Consider the following 21,823-nt stretch of genomic DNA (forward strand, 5'->3'; position numbering starts at 1 on the left):
GTTGAAGTCCACGAGTCATAAAAGAGCCAAGGTTGCCTACCCCTGAAGTAGGACATAGTTTTTATGAAGATCTTTCGAAAGATCTCATGTGCTGTAAGTATGAACATCATGTGTAATTTTATGTAACTGTAACTCATTGTCTCAGTGAATTGGAATCACATGTGTTCGTGGTTTTCTGATTTTTTTAAAGGTAAAAAATCTACCCCATAATCTGTTATTAATAGAAGCAGGCACATACATTCTTGAATGGGATTTCTTGCCTGTTTTGCTGTTTTATTAAATGGGATCTGCATATATCTGCTGGATGTGGGAGATATGATAAATTACGAAGATTAAACTTTTAAAATTATTTGTTAATTAATGTTGTTTTTTGCTTTTATTTCCCCATTTTTAGGGAGTACGAGTTTGGCTGCGAGAAAATGGCCAACATTATCCAAGCACTGTACTTTCCTGTGCAGAAGGAGTTGTTGTATTCAGGACTGATTATGGGCAGGTAAATGCATTGCTTCCAAATACGTTTTATGTGTACTATCCATATCCTGGTAAGTGAGTGAGTTATTATAGGTTTTCAGACCATAGGCCAGTTTGGGGAGCAGTAATTTCTTATTTACCGTAATTCCCATGAGGTAACTGTTACTCTTCTTTACAAAATATGTATTTGAAGGCATAAGGGAACCCTAAGAGATCATGGGAAAGTCTTCTATGTTTGTATAATCTTTCTAGATTTCCCTCCATCTCTTCAGCTTTTGCTACACCCAGTGCAGAGAAATGACCAACCGCTCCCGAATCATCTCCATGTATGTCAATCACTACACTGGGAATGTCTCCTGTCTTTTAAAATGACTAAATGTTGTTGTTGTTGTTGTTGTTATTATTATTATTATTATTATTATTATTATTATTATTATAGTGTATTCTTATTCCGAGAAAAAGAAGTGAAAGTTAATTACTTTCACTGTAAATGGCAGCCAAAATGATAGTAAGATCATAGAATTGGAAAGGACCATTGCATCAGTAGAGAAATCCAAATTTAAGCATCTCCAACAGATGGCTGATTAGCCACCACTGGAACTCTTCCAATTAATGGGAGCAGACCTCTCTCCTTCATAATTCGTTCCACTGTCAAACTATTCTAACCATTTGGAAGTTTTTCCTAACTTGCGATCAAGTTCCTTGCATGGAACTTAAGACCATTGTTCTGTGTCTCACAATATTGCCCTGAAAATGTAATCTTTCTTTTTCTGAAATATGCATACAGTCACAAGAGAATAGCATTTTTTTTTCTTGGCTGATTATGATTGTTAAAAGAGTTTTCCTCTTTAAAAGATTAAACACTCTACACACAAAAGAGTCACATGATATAATTCCATTTCTGTTTTTTTTTACACTAACAGAAGGGGATAAAAATAACTTTTTCCTTTAAACCTAATAAAACCAAACACAAAGGAAAACAGAAGTGTAATGAAAACATGAGCAACAGTTTGAATGGGGGTCCAGTAGATGACCACAAGCTGATTAGCCTCTCTAACATCAAACAAAAGAATGTTTAATTAGAGCACTAATAGAGGAGAGCTTGGCTGTGGGGGAAGGGGTCATGCTGGCTGGCTTCAGTTCCAAATGCTCTAAATAGAAGCAGCTGAGATTTAATATCTAAAAAATGTAAAATGTGTGCATTTCCCAGTCAAAACCACAGATGGTAAGTATCATGGGTAAAGGCCTTGGCATTCAAAAATCTTCCCTGAATTTACTTAACAAAGAAATCATTCATGGAACGGCATTAGGCTAAAAAACAGAACATGGTCCAGTATCTCCTGCTTTAAATAATAAGCACCTGTAAATTTCTTATCCATCTCCCATCCCTGCCCAGCTCCCATTTCTTTTACTGATTTTTGAAAGAGGCTTTTTCCTCTCCTCCTTGGGAACTTAATTTAAAAATACTTCAGCAGAATCTGAATGATGTGGTTAGCTTCAAATATATTCCTGTCTCCAGAGATTATACTTTGCTTTCTCATTCTCTTTGGGAGTATGTGGGAGGTGACAAGTGAGAAGTAATGGAAGTTTATGACTATCATAGGGTCTCGAGAATCCAGCCTGCATGCCTCAAGAATTCATTTTTGATGGATCTTTAAAGCAGATGGCAGCAGCAGACAGCCAGGAGGCCTTGAACTCTTTTGAAGTAGGAGAATTCGAAGCTACTTTGTTGAAATGTGTGGGCGGTCACCTTCAAACTAATGTTTGTGGTTCACCTCTCTTTTTGCTTTTCTGTTTAAATCCGATTCTGTAGTTTATGCTCCCTTTTCAGATTGCCAGTTCAAGGATAACATAAACTGTTTCAGAAAGGATTTGGGGCTGAGAATTTGCCTGACTATTCCACGCTATTAGTTCAGGATTGTTCACTGAGAAAGCTAGTTGCTGACAAGACTTATGAGTGCTTATTTACTAAAAACTGATTTAGTACAGATCACAAATTCTGTGGAGTGTTGAATGTGATAGGGTTTCCACTTGCCTATGAACTAATCCAACTCAGGCTTACCAGCCCATATTGGGTTTTACTAAAACCAATAACCGAACCTTAATAGTGAACTGCTAAATCCACTTCAACCCATTTTAGCTACCAAACTTCACCTTCATTTATAGTCTTCTCCTTTCTGGGTTTAAAATGTCTGCATAGCAACTAATAATAAGGCCTCTTCTTTCCCATGAATATGGTGTTCTAAGAGAACCTAAACAATATTCTGTTTACAGCTCATTATCAGCAAAGTTTAGCACTGAGTTAGTCCAATTTGCTTGGGTGTCTGCATGAATATAGAAGGAGCCAACAAAAAGCCATGGCTGAAAATAGGTGCATCCCAGTAAACAAAAGAACTGGCTATAAGATTTGAACCTCATCTCGAAATTGCAGATCTAAGTTTAAAATGCTAGGTCTTTACTAAGATGGTTACTTCTCCAAAGGAGGAAAATGTTTTTCAGTTGCTAAATTTTAATTTAGCACATTCATTCTTCTGGTCTACAAATTATTTCACCATGTCTGGGGTTTATTTTGGATACAAGAAGTTGTATCCAAAATAGTTGTAGCACATATAAAAACAATAAAATAATAATAAAAATAATAAAATGTGCTATATATACATTGTTAAGGATTGTGATGTAATAGAATTATCAGTCCATTCAACTATTAACATATTTCATAAAGATAGCAACCATTCAATATTAAAAATTGCATTAATAAAGCAACTAAGGAGTATAGGTACAAAGCTTTGGGCCTCTTTTAAATACAAAAAGAAAGGAAGAAAACAGAACCATGAATAACACACTCAGCTTCTTGGAGCAGTAGAAAGGTAATAAATTCCTATATAAAACATGACAAGAGTTGCATGGTGTTTAGTTTAGCAAGAATTAATCTTACCTTATTATAGCTGAAATGTTAAAATGTGAACACAGTGTTAGAAGTTAGTATTGAGTGGATTCATCTGTGTACTTCATTTGTTTTGTTTTTACACATAGGAGTTGTTTAGCTTTTTATTTGAAAATGACATACACCTCCAGGCAAGTTATCAAAGTTCAAGCATCTGTCTAGTGCCAGGGTAAAAGAGAGCTACTAGCAGATGTTAACTGAGCATTGCTTGGAGACACATATTCACAAAACAATGGTTAAAAACATATGTTACTCATTGTCAAACTGACCAGCTTTTTGTAACTAGCATTATCTTCCAGACTTTGTATGGATCTTCCAAATAGGTTTTAAAGGATATGAAAAGAAGCATTTATTACTTTCCAAATGTTAGGGGTCATGACCTCTGAAGGGGTCATTGGGTATTAAAGAGGACAAAGGAATTGGAACTGTAAAGCCTTTCTGATGAGACTGCCCTCATTCTTTGAAAGTCACTTTCTTTGAACTAAATTTGGTCATTTTTTTAAAGGTTGAAGTGCTACTGTGGATGTCACTGTGCTTGTATTTACTGGATTCCCTGTTGTATCCTGTTGATTGTTATATTAACATCTTGTCAGATGTTACATGCACTGATAACATCTTCTACTTATTTCTAACTTTTTTATGCCTTTATACAAGTTTTTTTTTTAAAAAAAAAAATTGGGATTCTTTTGTCCTTCTACAGCAAGGGTTTCAAACTGCCAGCCCGTGGGCCAGACATGTCATCCGGAAGCCGCACCCACCCCATTGCTGGCAATAGCAAAACCGTCCCGATATGTTGCACGGCGTCACGTGATGTTGCAAGTTTGACATGTCTGTTCTACAGCAAATGAGATCAAATTAACATAAGCAGACCTGTGTTTTTGAAATCTAAATTTATACCCAGGAACATCAAAATGGAGGCGGGAATATGCAGAGATTATTAAAACTCACCATCTGCCATTCTTATTTATTTCATTTCCATTCTGTATATTTGGCTTTGTTATTAGTGAGAAGATACAGCAGTATCCCATTCTTCTTAAAAAGTGATTCTTAAAATGATTAAAACAATCTTGCTCTTAGTGATGCAAGTCTATTATACTTAGGTTAATTCAGGGCTTGGCCAATTTAAACATAAACATCTGGGAGTAAGCAATGATGATATCTTTCTTAATGGACTATTTCTGGCTCTGGTAAAAGTACTTGGATGATCTATAATGGAATAATATCTAAAGAAATATCAGTTAATGTATGTTATTGTCTATGTGGATTACTGAATAGTTCTTTACAGTACTAGTCCTATGTCTATTGAAACTGAAGTATATGTTAAACCAGATAATTGATAGTGCTATATAGATAAAAATAGTATCCAATAGTGCAATCCTATGATCAAATGTGCTCAGAAATAACTTTTCAGCTTAATGATGATTACTTCAAAGAACAAAGAGGGGAGTAGCTTGAATGTTTGCTGATTTACATCAAACTGGACTAGCTTTATAATTTTTTTTATCAATTTAAATCTTTATAAGTTCTTGGAATCTCACAAAAGCCTCTAAAATTTATTTATGCAAATACTTAAAATGTTGATTCTCTATATAGGTTCAAATCCCAACTGTTCTTTCCTATGTTTTTTTTACATTAAAGAAAGAGGATTATTTTTGTGTTGAGATTAATGCAGATATACAAACAGTTTGAAAGGTTAAATTTTGATTTTAAGGCATATATTAGTTATTTACACAGACTTGCAGTTTGATCTAGTGGTGAAGGCACCAGGCTAGAAATCAGAGATGCTGAATTCTAGGCTTCCCTTAGGCATGAAAGTCAGGCAATTGACTTTGAGCCAATCTCAATTGCATCACAGAATCCGGGTGTCAAGCTGGCCGATCAATTCCTGTTGCAACCAATGGATCAACACTTGGTTGATCTGAAAAAAGTGGACCCTGCACTTCCAGGAAAAAAAAACTAGGAAGAAAAAAATTGTTTACACAAAATAAATCAATCTGCTCCCCCTGCGTGCCCTCCATACTTTTATGTCTTGATTGTTGGTATATATTCAGATGCGAAGCACAATTAAAAAGCTTTTGTCAGTGTGAAGTTAGATTAATTGTTCAAAGCTTTGAGTGACACAGAAGTATAAAGCTTTGCTTAGGTACAGCAAAAATACTGTTTCTGATGTGCTTAAGGAAGGGTGTCTGTGTTGTCCAGGAGAAATGCATGTAGCTCAAAGAAAATAGATGAGACTGATAACTTGTATAATAAATTGAGTACAGGTAATCCTCAACTGGTGACCACAGTTGAGCCCAAAATTTACGGTGCTGAGAAATTTGTTAAGTGAGTTTTACCCGATTTTATGACTTTTCTCGACACATTTGTTAAGTGAATCACTGCAGTTCTTAAATTAGTAACATGGTTGTTAAGCGAATCTGGTTTCCCCATTGACTATGCTTGTCAGGTCACAAAAGGGGATCACATGACCCTGGGACACTGTCATAAATGTGAGTCAGTTGTCAAGCATCCAAATGTAAATCACTTGACCATGGAGATGTTGCAGTGGTCATAAGTGTGAAAAATGGTCACAAGTCACTTTTTCAGTGCTGTTGTAACCTTGGAATGGTCACTAAATGAGGACTACCTATATTGTTTTTTTAATTATGCTATTGCAGACATTTAATAACTTGTTCTCAAAGTTGATAGTAAGTCTGTAATCTATGGAACAGAATTTTGAGACAGAATGTTTGAGATTGCGATGTCAGAAGTTAGTTTTAGTCATAGTTATAACACAAAAACTTTCCTGCTATTGAAAAATTGGCAGTGGTGGTAATGTTGCTTTATTTTATCTTTGTCTGATTTTACTGTTGAAGCACTATTGCTCCCTATGGAGAATCCAGACAAAAATAAAGGCAAAGGAGGTGCTGAGAAATAAAACAGAATGCATATCTGTTTGGAAGACTCATCTGTTTTGTGAACCGCAAAATAAATATTCTAAAACAACAAACTCAATCAAGTGCTACTTGAGGGGGAAAGGCATGAAAACTAGATTTGGAATGACCTGCTTGAACTCTTGGCTGCATACAGTATACAATATTATCCTGGAGGAAAACATGATTGGCCGGCAAGAAACTTGATCTAAAACATTTCTGCCAAGAACTCTTAATGCATTCTAAAGTTTTGGGTTTTTTTGTTTTTTTCTCTATTAGTCTTCTTTCCTCATCATCTGATACTATTCCCCCAGCCTCTTCCTCACTAGTCTATTTAAGTCCAGTCTATTTCCTTGCTTTCCTTCATTTGTGCAGGGTCTTCTCTCTGCTCAATTCCCCCCCCCCAATTCCCATATACTGGCAATTCAGCCAGTTACTACCAGGCATATTGTGTGTACCACTCACAAATTCCTTAGTACTTTTATTTAGTGCATGCATGGCATAGGTAGGTATGTAGCATAAGTAACTGCACTAGCATAAGTAAATAAAAATTATACACAATGTAAACACATATCATAATAAAAAAGTGTATATCGTGGAAAGTAATTTCTTATGTAATAGTACAAATGTTTCCTAATATTACAATAACTGTTAGAATAAATAAAAAACGTTTTCCAGCTTCATAAGGTTCTTGCCCAAAGAGGCATTTTTAAGAGCCTTTTGAAACTTCAAGACACTGAACTCCAGATATAATTCAAAGGAGGGTTGGTAGAGGGTAGGAGCAAGGGGCAAAACCCTAAAACATGAGGTAGAAAAAAAACTTATTACTGTAGATATTGGGGATTGCGCAAAAGTTATTTCTGTGACACTAACATTTGTTTATGGAAGAAGTAATTTACCAATAGAGGAGAATATTTGTAGCTCAGGGCTGAAATGAGGGAACCTTGCTGTTCTCTGAGTTTGGTTGTATTTTTGCAAATGCTTCATTACCCAAACTAGGGTTTAGAAATAATTCGTAATTATTAACTAAGAAGTAATTTATTGTTTCCATTATTGGTATTGGAGTATTGGATAGGTATATGAGAGAGGGGGGAGGAGGGAGGGAGGGATATAGATGTGCACGCACAAAAACAGTTGTCATGCTGATTGTGTACATTTTTGATCTAGTTGTATGTGAAAACTAAAATATATCAGAGAACCTTTGTCCCAGTTTCCTTTCTCTTGACATAAACACTTATTCTAGTGAATCACCAATGTCTATACATAATGGAAAAGTAGCTAGTTCACAAATGAAATAGGAACAAGTAGATGTATGGTGCAAATACTATCTGACAATGATAGTTGTTAAGGTGAATTTTAATTTATACTTGGCGTCCTGTTTCATAATACCAATTTAAGAAATGTGAAATTTGCTATTTGTGGTCAATGTACAAATAATAATCAATATTTGCTTTTGCTATGTTACGTTATATACAGTAGTGACCAGAATTATGGAAACCTTTTGGGAAAAGTGTACAGTAGAAATGCCAGCTTTGGTTAAGCTTCCACCAATTTTTCTTCTAATTTCTTGTTCACTTTATAATACTATTTTACATCGCTTTCTGGGCAACCAGTCAACTCTTTGTACCATTACTTTAATTTTATTACATTTTACAAGCTCACTAAATGAAAGAACACAAAAAACCCAACCAACTTGATAGCGATCAACATAACACACTGACAAATGTCCTCTCAGCTTCAATACATGACATCAGTAACTGAATCCTACTGTGATCTGATTGGCTCATTGCCAAAACAAGATGTCACCTGATTGGCTCTCTAAACACACATGCTCATTGGCTACAATCAGATGAAGGAAAGCTACCTGATATCAACCTAAGCAGGTTGTGCTTCCTTTTTCTGGTTATTTGGCTATAACTTTTCATAGAATACAGTACAGATAATTGAACACTTTGTTGCATTACATTCTTGATTAAATTATCTTTCCATTAATATATAATTTTATGGTACTACTCCAGAAAAAAAGTGGTGTTATTAGCCATCAAACCTCAAAAATACACTTTTCCCAAAAGGTTTCCACAATTTTAGCCACTACTGTATTTACCTTTGGGAACTAGCTAAGTGAATTCTCTAGAATTACAGGAACTCTTTAGTTTAATATGAAATCAGTAATTCGGGCTTTAATAAAAACAAACAAGCCAACTCAAAAACCATTTCCACCTTTCTACCTTTTTAGACCTCCATTCACTGTGATTTCGGTAAAAGCATAGTCATAATAACTTGCCTTGGAAGGCAAAGGTTGTTGGTGTGAAACCCATAAATTTTTTATTGATAATTTTTCTTTGGGACTTACACTCCTTCCTGCCCTTTTTAAAATTAATAAATAAAAATGGTTTTAACATTTTGGTCTGGCTTTGAACTATATTGTAGTAACACAATAATCATGTTAAAGATAGATGAACCGCACTTAGGGAAAAATTCAGTTATAAGGAACATTTAAACAAAAGCATTTTCTTATGCCTTCATATGTGTGCATATGAATGGCTAGAATTATAATAGTTTCCCAGTTGAAATGATGTTGAGTTTATCTATGTGTTGTGAGATTAAGGACTTTTCATCATGTATTCTGGATCCACTACAACCATTTAGCATCACTGTCATGCATAAAGACACTGAAGCCCCCCAAAACATTTTAAGCAAACTTAATGACCCATCAAAATTGTGACATGAACTGTTTTTATTGATGAAGTGCATGCAAACTCGTTGTAGCTGTTCCCAAAAATCTAAAACACAATGTAAAGGTGAGATTAGTGTAGTGTACTATAGTTTTTTTACCCTCTACTGTTCAGACTTTTTTTCTCAACCTGAAAAAGAAGGACAGATGGACTTGGAGTTGTCCCCTCATCTCAGATTTGATCACTTTTGTTTTGCATAGCTGATCTGAATCCTCTGATCAGTTTGGAACTCAGCCGTGTGTAATATATAATGGAAGCTTGAAATATTTCCCAGTGCACCATATTGTACATAGTTCTTACTGATAAGGAATTAGGAGTCATTAGGAAAACAATGGGTTTGGGCAGCAAAGCACCTTTGTTTTATTGCCCACATATGTGTGATACAGTCAAGAATAAAAGCTGCTAAGTATTTCTAAGTAGTATAGGCATCCTGGTTTAGCATAAATGTGTTGCAAATGGATAAAGTTCTCTAAATACATAACTGGAATGACAGCAACTTCAACATACGGTAGTCTACTCAAAAACACCCTTATGGATCACACATTGACACATATGTTATATGCTATTATTTGATTGTTTGAAATGAAGAACAAAGCCCTAGATTTAAGCTGCAGAAGAACTATCCAAGTTTATTACTGATGAATGAAATTCCCTTTGCTTAAATACTTCATTCTGAAGTCTTGGCTTGCTGAAGCTATATATTTTATAGCAGATAACACTAGTATAAATTAAAGAGTGCTGTAAATAAGACAGAATAGAGGAATATAAAATGGAACATAAGTATAATAGAAATTGAAGCTGATCACACAAGGAAATTGAAGACAACTTCCTCCCCCCCCCACCACCACCATAGGCTAAAATAAAAAAGCATGGGAAAAATGAGGTTGAAAGAAAGAAGCTGTTCTGGTTAAAAGCCTAAGATTAATCCTTCTGATTTTGTAAAAAAAAAACACTCTGACCTAGAATCTTAAAATGAATAAATAATGTCTCGGTATTTTTCTTCTTCTCACTGGAACCTGTTATCACAGCTGGACTAAAAGGATTTCTCAAGGTTAAATAAACCTTGGACGTCTGTTATGTTAAAATCCTCTCACAATGTTTTTCTCCGGTTTTGTTAGCAGTAGCATTTGGTTGGTTGGCTGCTCTAAACATTGTGTGTCTGTGAGTTTCTGTGAAAATACCTGAATCTTTAAAGAAAACTTAAATTGCTGGGAAGTTAAGGAATATTCGTACATTAAGAGAAAGATTTCATTTATGTTTAAAACTTGGTGATACTTGTGAGAAAAAATATACAGTAATGTTCTCTTGGGGCCTATTCTGATATAACCTCAAACTGTAATCTAATGTTTTTTTATTAAACGCCAGGAAGCCTGTGATTCACATGACATTTTTGGAATCTACATTTCAATCCATTTTTGCTATTAGCTACAACTTATTGTTTATTCCTAGCGAGTAGAGTGTAGTTGGAATTTGACCACAGATGAGAAGCACAAACAAGGACTCTATCCTGACTTACACTTAGGTGTTAACCAAAGTTTTCATTTTGTTTTGTATAAACCAGAAACCAAATGTTGTGTTTGTGAATGAGGTAAGGAGCAGTGTTTGAAATTGTGCCTCTTGAGGATTTATTAGTATAATTCAGGATCATGTAACCTATTTTCTTTTGCAACCCCCCAAATTCTCAAAATTGTACCAGGGATATTTGATGAAAAGCTATCTATTAACAGTAATGCAATTCCAACTAATTTAAGATGAGAAAAATAAATTGATGTGGTAAGCATCCAGTTTGCTTAGCCCACCAATTATCAATGAAAGAAAAACAAGAAACATAACCTAAAAATTCTCAGCTTGCTCTTTCTATTGATACCATTTGATTGCTTCCATTGTCTCTGTAGCTTTCAATAATGGTATGAGATTAAAAAGTAATCTTATTGGCTACAAAAAGATTCCACACCCTTGGAAAAAAGGCCAAATTAAAGATCTAAAGAAGCCTTGATTTTAATCTTAAAGAATTGTCTCCTCCATGTTCATTCATAGCATTTCCTTTTAATAAATGTATTTATGGGAGTTGTTTGTAAAAGAATCAGAATAAATTAATGTTGTAATAATAATAAATCAGATTTGCCTTGAAAGTGGTACTGCAGGTTTGACAAGAAATGTGAGTATGAGAGGTTTTCCAATTTTATTGGCTCAGTTGTGTATTTTAATGTCTTGATACAGGTTTTTTTTAAAAAAAAATATTGCCCTGGCATGAGGTGTAAGGGATGACAAAGTCTTCAGCCACTGCATAAGCCAATAATAAAATAGGTTTTGTAAAATTTTGGGAACTAGGTATATAGTAATGGCAGTAAAGTTATGTTAATTAGAGTATTTTAATTTCATAGAGTGCGTTTCTCAACCTTGGCAAGCTTAAGATACATGGACTTCAACTCCTGGGAGAATTGTGGAAGTTGAAGCCCAGCAATCTTAATTTAACTTAACTGAGAAACATTGCTGTAGAGCAGGGGTAGTCAACCTTGGCTCTTTTATGACTCGTGGACTTCAACTCCCAGAATTCCTGAGCCAGCACAGCTCTGGGAGTTGAAGTCCACGAGTCATAAAAGAGCCAAGGTTGACTACCCCTGCTCTACAGTGTCAAATCAGCAGTCAGGTTTCTCATAAAAAATAAGCTCCATCAATTTGCCTTTAATAAAAGGTTTGATAATGTAATATATTGAGTGAAAAACAGCTTTTTTCTGAACGCTTGTAGGAAATGAGATTTGGATAAAGAATGGATAATATGAGTCACTAGTAGATTTATTTTGTTGTAGGTTAGGTTTAGTCTGCAGAACTATATAACCATAAACATTGGAAAGATGCTTGGTCAAGAATGATGTAGAAAATGTTGGCACAATCTTCAAAGAAGTATTTTTCTTATTTCCTGTTGTAAACCCGCTTTTGGGCCACTGAAAAGATACATGTGAGTATGTGTCAAGTGATACTATTTTACAAGGTGTCTCAGGGAGTATCTCACAACCTTTGCTTATTGGTTAATCAGTCAGAAGTGCTGGCTTGATTTTAATCCATCATTTTATCTTTAAAATATTCTTAGTATAATGCTTGGTAATGTAATTGTATTTACAGTTGAAATTAAATTAACCCTAATTACTTTGGGAAATGAAGAGGGGTTAAGCAAGAGGCAGCCAAGTCCAAGAGGGCCTTTGTATCAATTCATTTGTATGCCAGTTGTGGTTGGTCCTTGGTTGGGAGTCCTTGTTCACAGTCCTTACACTTAGTTACTTTTCAACTGGGCTATTGCAATGCCCTCTATATGGGACTAGCCTTGAAAAGCAAAAGAGGATGTAACTGGTTCAGAAACAGCAGCCCATGCAATTTTGGGTATATTATGGTACGCTTACATAATGAGCTGTATTGGTTCCCATTAGATTTCCAAATGGAATTCAAGGTGCAAGTTGTCAACTTTAAAGACCTGCATGGACAGATAATTTGATATTTAAAAAACTGCTTATGATTTAAAAAATGACTGTGCATTTTGATGCTTTAACTTTGGCTGTGTAAATTCAATGTAACTTTGTATGTGTATTGTTTGTATATCTATATAAATATATAGGAAAATACACACATATGGCATTGCCAACGTATCCGTGTGACAAAAGCAATATTGCAATGTTGTAACTCAAGCTCAACCCCATTTGGACATCACAGAAATATAACACAATACTAGATTTGTTATTTTGGCAAAAGCGGCTGGAACTGTGAACACATAAAATTTGTCCAGGAAGACCTACCCATAGTAAAAAGCAAGAACTGAAGAGTGGGAGGGCACAGGTCCAATAGGAGGACCATAATAGCTTGATCTTTGCACTAAATACCTTGTGTGCTGCTGTCAAAGTGCCTTGATCCAAACAGGATTTTCTTACCTGGTTTAGAATCAAATCAATTTTTGCACAGAAAAGAAGCAACTGAAAACCAGTTTAATATAGGGCTTAAGGCTCCAGGCTGGATAGTAGGAGACTGTGGGTTCTAGTCCTGCCTCAGCCAGGAAAGCCAGCTAGGTGAATTTGGGCCAGTCATTTTCTCTCAGCCCAACTGTCAGGGAGAGGAATGTGCCCGGGGCCATCTGCCTTATCTCCACTCCATTGTAAAGACATGCAACGCCTGGTAACCGTCCCTTATCACTCCATTTCTCATAACAACTTTGCACCTGTGGATTGTTTGGAAACAAAGTGGAAAGTTGGGTATGGTGGAGGGGTTTGAGAAGGAAAATTGTAATGTAACATTTTGCATGGAAATTCTTTAGATCTTGTAAGGTCCTGCCTCAGCTAGTACTCCCAAGAAAGCAGAACTCTTGAAACTGGCATTGTTTCAACAGGAACTTTTATTGAGAGACAGTGAAAGCAGAAAAGCAAGGCAAGATCTAAAGAATTCCCATGCAAAACATTCCTCCCCCTTTTCACACCCAAAGAGCTACATCAAAGATGGAGAACACAAAGTAAAGGAAATACATCTGTGAGCTCTCCTCCCAACAGAGTGAAACCTCCCCCTCCCTTCAGAATGGCACTTGTAATTCCTCATTAATTTCTTTCCATTTGACTCCTACCTTCAAAATTACATTTCATCATTTTTCATACCTTGCTGTACATTTGCTTCTCCATCAGGTGTCTTTCTTGCTTCCATGATAACCCTAAGGTCAGCTCCAAATATTAACATTAATGTTCTCCGGATTATTGATCATCACTATATCTTATTATTCATGGAAGAAAAGTGTACTGTGTGAAGAAGCATTTACTTTTAGATTACCTTGGATTATTGACTATTCAGCTCCATTGGATGGCCTTCGGTTATTTGGAAGGGGAGGATTTTTTCCTCTCTACTTTTTCCACACCCACCATCATTTTTAATACCATGATTTTTTTTATTTTAAATTTTTCAGAAGAGTTTCTCCATGAGTAATTTTTCTAGAGTTTTTATAACATCTTTTTTGAGCCACAGTTGTCAGAAGTATACACAGTACTCCAATTGTGTTTGCATCAGAAGTTTCTAAAAAATATTTTCATATTGCATTAATTTTGTTTCATTGCTAGTGATCCTTCAATTGGAGTGTTTCTCTTTCAGTGTGGCATTGAATTATCCATTACTACCCCTCTATCTATTTCCTGATGTCCTGCTTGATTACTGTTGGGTGGAATGCAACTGCAATTTTTAGTTTTCCCTCCAACATTTGACTACATTCAACCATAGTTTTCATGTTCCTAGTTTTGAGCATTGTTTTTGAACCTTTACTTTTTTCTTTCTCATTTTATATACCTTAGAGCTTATGCATCGGAGACAAATTCTTTGTGTATCCATTCACACTTAGTTAACAAAAAATATTCTATTCTATTCTATTCTATTCTATTCTATTCTATTCTATTCTATTCTATTCTTTTCTTAGGTAATTGTTATCATTAACTCTCATCTGCTAGCTCAATTCAGGCACTAGCATATTTTGGGAGGAGTTGAGAAGGAGGAAAAAATCATAGAGCTGTTTCGTATGTTACATTCTCTCTTCCATTTTCATGAAAAAAAATAGATTAAAGCCATTTCTCTTATGTGAGTGTAACTGTGCTCTTCTATGAAGTGAAAATGTAGTTGCATTTCTACACATGTTACTGTTGGGGGGGGGACTCATTTTATTGTGCGACTTGTGCAGAAATGCCAGGGGTCATCTCCTTGGAGAAGGGCAGCACACATTCTTGTGAGAGAAGAATTCCCTGAGAATGGGCTCCAGCACAATCTGAAAATTTGGAAGACTAAACTCCTGGTTCTGGTAACGAACCCAGGTTGGATCCTGCAAGTGCAGCTAATTCCTTTACTTGCTCTCTATAATAGTAACCTATTTTGGATCTACAAGATATGTGTATCTAAGAAAAACTGTAAAACATTTTGGAAAATTATAATTTCGCCCTTTGTGCAATGACATTCTCAGTAAGTACGATGTGCATCGTTATTGCTTTCCACCAGATATGCTCTGACTATGGCATATAATACAAACCAAATACAAAAAATACAAATAATCGTACAAAGAAAAAGAAAATAATATGTACCGTATTCTTGATTACACCAGTTAATACATGCCACAGGACTGTTCATGTGCTACCTTCTTGATCTTCCACTCTGCCTCCAGTCATATATATCTCAGAGTATTTCTGAGAAATGGTTTGGTGTAGGGTATTATTTTGCCTTAGTTCACACTTTTCTTTCCTTTTTTTATATGTAGCACAATATAGGATGGAAGAATACAAGAAGTGGACAGTCAACAACTGAATTAGTGGAAGCAAACAATTCTATGTATCCTTAAGCGGGAAAGCTTCCATTATTTCTGTTGTGCAGTACAGGTAGACTTGTTTCAGCTCTAATGCCAGTAGAGAAATCTCTGAATGATTTCTTTCAAATATACATTGGCAATGGTATTGATAGAGAACATAATTAAAATGCAGAATGTATAAAATCAAGGAAAAAATTAATGTGATTGCTGAGTTAACACCAACTTAATTACACATAATCCAATTAATGTATAAAATCAACTATTAAGTGTGACTATTAAGTGTGACTTTTTTAAAAAAAGTCTTCATCTCTCACTTTGGCATGGAAAAAAGTACATTGATCAATCTAAAGTAATAAGTAATTGAGTTAGTAAACTGATACCTGAGTGTTATTCCTTTAGCCTGAAAATTGAGTACTCAAACAAGAGAATATTCTGCTCTATGTAAGATATTAACATCTGAAGTAAAAGGCTAGTCTGAATCTCACATTCTTGATGTGTCAATTCTCCTCTCAGTGCAGATATTTTTTATTTTTTATATGGTGGAACATTGACTTGATTGAGTCCCTGCTTCCAAATAAAAGTGAAAGAATTCCAATGCAGGTTAACCATTAGAATGAAAATTAGACCTTAATTTGTATAAATTTCTAACAAGAGATCTTGTGTTTTCTTGGAATTTTACAGGTTTAGTCCCAGTCTCACATTACCCGTTGTAAAATCCCCTGTTGGCCATGACATTACCATCATTGAATCACGGCAGTATAATTTAATTGCTTGATCACACTTTTTCAACACAGAGAAACTTTTGTCTCTAGCAGTACTGATGACTGCCTGAGGTTTTTCTTGTACTCTTTTTAGAAAGCCACAAGCAAATTGCAGTTTATAGGGTGAGAAAGTAAAACAGAAAATGACTGCAGAGGCAAATAGCCAAAGAGTTTGTTAAAAATAAATAAATCAAGATGTGAGTATGACATTTACCGTACGTATAAAGGTACTATAGAATATCTGATGTTTCATTAATCAAAAGAAAGTCAAACAATGAGGTTAAGAAAGATTTACATTTGAAAAAAATTGGACAAAATGAAGTTGCATATATGTATGTAGCTTTCATATTCAGTAAGAATACCTGTAAATTCTTAATCTGCATTTAGAATACAAGAATTTAAGATTTTTACTGCTCATGCATAACACCCAGATTTATTGGTACATATTTTATTGCACATAGCCTAGAGTCACTCTTTGAAGAAGTTGGGCAGTTCAGAAATGTAATAAATAAATAAAAATAAATAAATTAGGTGACAGCTAGAACAAAAGAGGGAAAGGGTAAGGATCAGTGAGAACTACAGTAGTACAGAAGTAAAACCTTGATTTAATGGACGAATAGGGGAATGGGTACCTATTAAAAGAGAATGTTTGTTAAATTTGAATGGAATTCAAAATATTTTACCCATGAATAAAATAGGAATAAGACTTCATGCATGCATAAATGGTGGATGAGATTTTACACAAGCATAGACAAATGTTGTCCATTGCATCTGAAGTCTACTAAATCAAAGTCTGTTAAATGGAGAGTTTACTTTAGGAGCAAGACCTTCTAAACATTCCTCCTCTTCTTCGGAGAAAAAGTTCAGTTCCTTGCTCAGTCTTCTTGAGTCAAATGTGATGTCTTCTGTTCTGTTGGGTGTGCCTTCAATTCTTGCTACTCATTGCTTGTCTAATTACAAAAAGCTGAGAAAATGCTAAAAGGAGAAGAACAGACATCATATAACAACTGGAAGTAGGAGCCAAAGAAGAGTTGGGAAGAAAACAGACCTAGGGAGAATCACATTTAGAGGCTATGCTGTTTGGCAAACTTGTACAAGAAATCCATAGCCTTGAACAGTATAGTTAAGAGAGCTGGAATGTGAATGCTTCAAGCTCACAGGAGGTTGAGGTTCATATTTAATGAATGTAAATGATAGTTTATTTCTGTTTAAGAAGCCCCAAAGTTTCATGGCAAGTTATCCACTTACTTTCAGGCCAAAGCCCAAAGATGAGAAAATGAGATCCAATCCAATCCAGTCCTGTATTTGCTTAAATCTAATAGATAGAATCTTGTCAAACTAAAGCTATAATCTTAATATATGCTGTAAGATTCTAGGGTGTGGTTATCCTGAACCTCTTCCCCTCAACCCCATCCAGTGCACTCTTGATTTGGATCTCCTGGAAAGCTCTGAGTTGGCAAAATCTTCCCCCTCTGCTGCTGCAGGTGCACATTCCATCACACCTTTTTATGAACAAAGTTTTTAATTTTATTTATTTAATTAGGAAGTTCCTGTGTATCATGATGATAAAATTACAGCTACTATCTGGGTGACACACATTGAACAAGCCAGCCCGAGTAGACCTTTCAAAGACATTACTACTGTATACATAAGGGATGCTATTTCTGCTACATGAATAATGCCTGTAGAAAGAGAATGAAACCTGGGACACAGAGGGAGAGAGAGGGAGCATCAAACTGTCAGCTATAAAGTTTGTCACAAATAAAATCAGAAGTTCTATGTTCCAATGCCGCTCTATACAGTAAACTGGCTACTCACACCCTGAAAGATAATAGTTTCTTCTGTGGATACATAGAAATGCTTTTATATCACCAACCTTATAATATATAGAATATCAACAAACTCAAATAAGACATGTATAAAATTAGTTTCGAGGATTTCTATCAAACCTAAAATTTTCTGATGCATGACCATTCATGTTTATTATATGTTTATTATAATATGTGGCATATTCTTCCAAATATTTTTTTACAACCCCCCCCCCCACTAATTTTAGGATTTGGATTCCTCTAATCAAACTAACACTTATACACTAAAAGCACGCATATTAATTTCAGTTACTTGATTGACAGTCATTAGTGCGGCCTTGGATAAGAACTGCTTGATTCTCTGAATGTTTACTCCGAATCACTTTACTTATAGTAAAGCCTTCTGAATGTAATCCAAGTTACTTTTAAGCTGTTTCTCAGAAGGTTTTTTTTTAATCATTCTTCAAAGAAATGAAATACTCAGCTGTGCATACATGAGATGTGATGCTGCCTTTGAGCTCTGGCAGTCCTAACATCTGCTTTGTAAGGCTGATAATGAGAGTTCACACTTGCACCACAGACATGGAAAGATGTATAAGATTGTATTTCCAAAGCAGAGAGCTGTACAGACACTTCAGGGACCATCTCTGTTCAATCACGTATACTTGTCCTGTCAGGTCTGGCAGGAGGGGTCCTGCCATGCTTGGGTCCTATTGGGTCCCCCAAAGAGGGCCTTTTCTGTTATCGTCCTTGCTCTTTCAAGCATCACCTCTTGGAGATTAGATTGACTCCCAACCCTTCCAGCTTTCTGTATGGCCCTAAAAATGTCATTTTGCAACAGGCACGAGGACCTGGGAGCATGATACTGCTTGTGCTATAGCTATATTGATGGATGTTGGACTACTTCAGCTATGAATGTTGTAGTATGGTTTTTCAATTATTATTTTTATTGTTCTTAAATTGCTGTGTTGTTTTGATGTTTTTATATTGTTTTTTTAAATTGTGAGTTGCTGGAAGTCACATATTTTAGATAGGAGGCTGTACAACTTGAAATAATCAACCAACCAACAAACACTGGAGTTGAAGGACAATGTATAAGAAGTTGGGTTTCAGAGGGAGCTTGGGATTTTCTATGTGGGACCACTTTTACCTGTCCCATCAGGTCAGGATGGGCAGTCCGGCTGAGGCTTTGGCTGCAGTCTAGGATAAGTGAGCAACGGAGACCTTTGATCAGGGGTGGGCAACTATGGCCCCTTTATGACCTGTGGACTTCAACTCTCTCATGCTGGCTCAGTAATTCTGACCTAAAGTCTACAGGTCATAAAGGGGACATAGTTGCCCACCTCTGCCTTAGATTGTAGTATTGCAGGATCCCAGAAGCGGATCTTCTTGATGGCAGCTCCTGCTATCTGGAATGACATTCCCACAGAGATCCATTTTATTCTCACCCTTAATGACTTTCCCAAAATATTAAAAATCTGCTTGTTTTCCTAAACATTGGGATAAAATCATTGAGGAGCTCTGGTTTGTTATTGTTGTATCTGTTTTGTTTTTTTGTTTTTGTTGTTGTTTTGATATTGAGTTAGCCTTCTGGTCAACTGTATTTTTTAATATATATTTTTTTCTTTTTTTATTTGTAAGCCATCCAGAGTCATTGAAGAGTTAGGCAGTCTCAAAATTGAATAATAAAGATGTACTTTTTGATTAGGGTTTCCAGGTTTGATTTTTTTTTAACTAATAAATTTCATGACTGAAAAAACTATAAATTCCTATGTGAACTCACAGAAGGTGTTGAACTAGATTCTCTACTGTAAATAATTTCTCAACCTGATAATTCTCAGGATAAAATACTGCTTTTTGTTGTTGCTATACTCAGAGAACATTTCTGAGTAAAAATGTTTTGCTTTCTTTTTAAATAAATATATTTCGTACTTAACTGGGAAAAGTAGAGTTAAATTAGAATCACAATTATGGGCATGTTGATGTTTTTTTTTTATTTTCAAATGTATGTTTTTATTTCAGAGTAGATATAGGATTAAGTCATATATAGATAGGTTGACTTTAGCTTGCACTAATTTGTTGGGTACTATCCCTATAAAATTAAGAAGGTGGCAATTGGTGCAGTTTATATTTTAATGATCACCTTGTGTGTGTTTTTGTGTGTGTTTTTCAAAAGCAAAAATAAAATTCATATTTTTAAAATTGCCCATTTTAATGACCTGTTGTTATTTTTATTTTTTCAGGTATATACGTACAAACAGAGATCACTTACACACCAAAAAGTTACACCTATGCAGCCTACAAGCACAGATGGTCTGGAAGATATGGCAACACTGATAGATCTCCACGAGGGTGCTATCATGTACAATTTATTCCAGCGATACCAGCAAAACAAAATTTATGTAAGTGTCTAGAAGGGCAGAATAAGACATGAATATTTTTCATGAATGATCATGTTATCTAGCATTAAGAAAAGTTCCCTTAGAGAGTACACGGTGTAAATACGGTATAAGGTGTATGGCAATCGGGTGGAAATGATTCCTTAATATTGTTGCTGACCCCAATAGACAAACAGCCATTTTTAGGGCATTCAGATGGAGACATTTTGTCTAGTCCCCTTCTCAGTCTAGAATGGTGAGTTTCCTTTTAATTTTTTCAATAATAATCAATTGTACTATGCTTAAAAATCATTCCATATTAATGCTGAAACTTAGGATTGTTATGTCATACAGTGAAATGCAATAGATTTTTTTTTCCAGTTAGCCTCCACTCTGACATTCCCACTTCAAGGAGATGGAGGGTAATTCTTTATTTAAAGATATGATTATAATTCTCAGATAGTTCAAGTTAAAATTCCATTAATTTTGAATAGCACTTCTCCTTCTTCTAGGTATTTCTTTCAGGCCCATTTTTACATGATGGTAGAGTGGCATCTTATGTTCAGATATTAGATCAGTACTGATCTTGTTATTTGATGGTTAGATTTCCATAGACAATATTTGGATGCTACACAGATATGTAGTCCTTAGGCTTGAAAATATAATTTGCTAAGACTTAGATACTTCATCTAAAGTAAAAACTGTTTTTCATAAGGTAAAGACTATTTTTTTTGGGTGTTCAAAAGCTTGGTTCCAAAGTTAGATGTGCCAGCGGTATGGTGGTTACTTGGCTTGCTTTATCAAAGACAGCATGTCTGAAAAGTACTGTAAAGGTTATTCTTTCATGGGATAGTTGCACTTACACAGAAAATTTTGAGGGGAAGAGAACTGAAAACCACATAAGTACATATGCGATATAGTTAAAGGCAAGGGCAGTCTAATTATGGTGTTAAGAATTGGCTCTGAATGCATTTGTTTCCCACAGATTGCAGACTGTCAGCTGGTTTGGGTAAATACAAGCTGAAATGGGGTCAAAACAGCATGAAAGAAAGTGATTGAAACAAGTTTATGTTAAAGCTAAAAATAGAATGATTAATACATTTTGGAAATGAATCCTCTGTGATTCAAGCTAAAAGCATTGCCTTTTAGCACATACAGGTGAAACTCGAAAAATTAGAATATCGTGCAAAAGTTCATTTATTTCAGTAATGCAACTTAAAAGGTGAACCTAATATATGAGATAGACTCATTACATGCAAAGCAAGATAGTTCAAGCCGTGATGTGTCATAACTGTGATGATTATGGCGTACAGCTCATGAAAACCCCAAATCCACAATCTCAGAAAATTAGAATATTACATGCAATCAATAAAACAAGGATTGTACATAGAACAATATCGGACCTCTGAAAAGTATAAGCATGCATATGTACTCAGTACTTGGTTTGGGCCCCTTTTGCAGCAATTACTGCCTCAATGCGGCATGGCATGGAAGCTATCAGCCTGTG

The 21,823-nt window shown here is 35.3% G+C and overlaps 1 protein-coding gene across 1 annotated transcript in view; it reads left to right on the forward strand.

Annotated features, from left to right (window-relative positions):
• The first annotated feature begins 401 nt into the window (after nt 1-401).
• Nucleotides 402-21,823, forward strand: part of MYO10 (myosin X) — a 106,055-nt gene continuing 84,633 nt past the window's right edge. The window contains exons 1-2 of the mRNA XM_029283541.1: nt 402-493; nt 20,182-20,340. Coding sequence (XP_029139374.1) covers nt 20,230-20,340 — 111 coding nt within the window. The 5' untranslated portion in view covers nt 402-493; nt 20,182-20,229. The remainder of the gene's footprint in view (nt 494-20,181; nt 20,341-21,823) is intronic.

This window comes from Protobothrops mucrosquamatus, unplaced genomic scaffold (assembly GCF_001527695.2).
Source record: "Protobothrops mucrosquamatus isolate PMUCROS unplaced genomic scaffold, P.Mucros_1.0 scaffold126, whole genome shotgun sequence".
NCBI classification, from domain to species: domain Eukaryota; kingdom Metazoa; phylum Chordata; class Lepidosauria; order Squamata; family Viperidae; genus Protobothrops; species Protobothrops mucrosquamatus.